A 2651-nucleotide genomic window follows, 5' to 3' on the forward strand; every position below is an offset into this window, starting at 1 on the left:
GTAAGTATGTTATAGACACAGCATGTCCTAAGAAAGACGGTGCTTTCAGTCATGGTTGGAAGTCCACCCTCCCCTAACTTCTGAGGCTCTGAAACGGACCTGAGCACGATGTGAGGCACAGTCATTGTCCGTACGAGAGTCTGCGCACACTTTGCAGTGTGGACGCACACCGCAGCCAGAATGCAGGTTGTCATCAGTACTAGCATCTCTCTTCCAAAAGAGTCAAGACCAGAGACAGAAAGGTCAATGTATTCTTAATGTCCATAACAAAGATACTAGGCGTCTACTCTCTGTTCTGGAGCCTACCAAGTTATGTCTCTTTATCAAAGAGCAGGATCTCTTGGATGATGAATTTTAAAACTATGAGAGATTACGTTTACATGTGTTTTCATGAAGTTCCCATGAGGGTACTCATTACATGAAAGCTGGGTGTGGTGACTCATGCTCACACTCCCGGCACTTTGGGAGGCCAAGGCAGGAGGATTGCTTGAGCCCAGGAGTTCGAGACCAGCCTGGGCAACATAGCAAGATCCTGTCTCTACAAAAAAAATTTTTTAAGTTAGCTGGCATGGCAGCGTGCACCTGTTGTCCTAGTTACTCAGGTGGCTGAAGCAGGAGGATCATTTGAGCCCAAGAGTTTCAGCCTGCAGTGATCTGTGATCGTGCCACCGTACTCCAGTCTGGGCCACAGAGCAAGAGCCTGTCTCTAAAAATAAATAATCTTTTTTTTAAAGTGCCTTCTTTGTGAAGCTGAGTTATTATTATTATTTTTTAAACCTAAAAGCAGGAGTTAAGGTTTTTTCCTGGGCCCATGATTCTATAATCTTTAGGAACTATCAGGCATACACATACAAACCTGAGGGGTGTGTGAGGAGAATAAATATGTATTGTATGGAAAGCCCAGCAATCCCCCAGCATCCACAGGAACAGTCTGTGTGTCACAGCCAGCAGGGAAGGAGCACACAGGAAAGCACGGAGGGCCAGCTCCACAGACTCTGAGTGTTTCTAGCATCCAGACTCCTAACAGGCTGTACCCATCATGAAGAAGCCTCCAGTGGGGTCCCCTCAGCCCCTCCGGAAGCACAGCAGCCCCGACCAGCCCCGTCCTGAGGCTCCATTCTTAGGACCCTGACCTGGCCCCCTCCAGTCCCAGCCACCAACTGGCACGTGTTCGCCTTGTCTCAGAGGCAGCACAAAGCCACACCAGTGGCTCCTTACTTCTTTCCGTCCAGCTCCTGGGTACCTGGGGAAGTATGCTGACCCCTTCAGAAGCCGACCCACATGGAGAGGCCACGAGGGCCACCGACGAGCATCCCAATCTGAGTCACCCTCCTCTTAGTTTCCCTCTGATAAGCCATGGATCAAAGGCTAGGCTAGGATCCAAGTCACAGAGCCCCAGTGGATCTCCCAAGGACAAACCGTCTGTGGGGGAAGGGGCTTTGCACATCTTCACAGCTGTATCCCCAGGGCCTTGGACAGGCCTGGCACGTGGACGGAATCTGTGAACAGGTGTAGCTGTTAACCAGCCTTAGCGTCTTTATCTATGAAACAGTGGTTCTCAGTCCACGTTGTGGGACAGGAAAGGAGAGCCCAGCGCTCAGCATGCTGAGTGTGCACAGAGCCGTCCCATCACATCCAGTCGCCCAGTCCAGGGAGGGAGCATGGCTGTTCCCATTTTGCAGATGAGAAAACTGAGGCTCGGAAACCTTCACTGTCTGCTCACACGCTCCCTACAGAGCCAGGACTCAAACCCACGTCTGAGTCTGAAGCCCTGGTGGTTTCCACTGCACCGCACCAGCCTTTCAGCTCTAAGCGCTCCCGGCGGGAGGCATTTCCACCTCCACCCAGAGCCGCGGCCCCCACGCCCGGCACAGAAGCGCGGCGCCTGGATGCAGCAAGCCACAGCTTCCTCCTCAGCCCTGAGCTGCGGGCCACGGACCTGACCTCCTACCGCCCAACCTCGCTCGAGCTCGCCCACCTGGAGAAGTCCCCCGGGGACGCCCCCACGCAGGAAATACTCACGGCTCCCGCAGGCGCAGGCGGCTCCGCGGGGCGCATCCTCTCCGGGGCTCCGGCCTCCTCGAGAGCAGCCGAACGCGGGGCTGGGCTCCCTCCTTTCTGTGGGGCATCAGATTATTTTAGCACCAGCGGAAGGAACAGACGGAAACTGAAGTCACATGGAGAGCGGGCTGCCGGGCGACGCGGCACAGGCTCACTCAGACCGGGCTGCGCAGAGGGAACTGCAGCGCGGGGCGCGGGGGATGGGCGGGCTGCGGGGAGCTGGCCCGACACCTGCACCTGCCGGCCTGGTGGCCAAGCAGCGGGGATGTGTAAATGGTTTTCCAGCGACGCTAACGGGGCCCCCCGGCTTTCCTGCCTTGGTGCCTAGCTGGGGTGGCCAGCTAGGGGACCCTTGCCTGTGAGGTCCGCTGACCCAGAAACTTTCCTACAAGCTTCCAGCCAAGGACCAAGCTGAGGCCGACTTTGGGAACCGCAGCGCAGGTGTACAGAGGGGCAGCCCGCCGTCTGGAAGGGTCAGCCACTCAGCTAGTCTGTCTTTTTATCCACTCAGCTAGTCCTTGTGGATAATCTCCTTTACGGACCCTCGCTGTGTTAGAAAGAAGGGGAACTGCTTTGCCGTGGACTGTCAG

The 2651-nt window shown here is 55.8% G+C and overlaps 1 protein-coding gene across 1 annotated transcript in view; it reads right to left on the minus strand.

Annotated features, from left to right (window-relative positions):
- Positions 1-2201, minus strand: part of NRROS (negative regulator of reactive oxygen species) — a 41329-nt gene extending 39128 nt beyond the window's left edge. Inside the window, exon 1 of the mRNA XM_011978696.1 lies at positions 2023-2201. Within this exon, the coding sequence (XP_011834086.1) occupies positions 2023-2129 (107 nt within the window). The 5' untranslated portion in view covers positions 2130-2201. The remainder of the gene's footprint in view (positions 1-2022) is intronic.
- Positions 2202-2651: the final 450 nt, after the last annotated feature.

This window comes from Mandrillus leucophaeus, unplaced genomic scaffold (genome assembly GCF_000951045.1).
Source record: "Mandrillus leucophaeus isolate KB7577 unplaced genomic scaffold, Mleu.le_1.0 Scaffold199, whole genome shotgun sequence".
NCBI lineage: Eukaryota > Metazoa > Chordata > Mammalia > Primates > Cercopithecidae > Mandrillus > Mandrillus leucophaeus.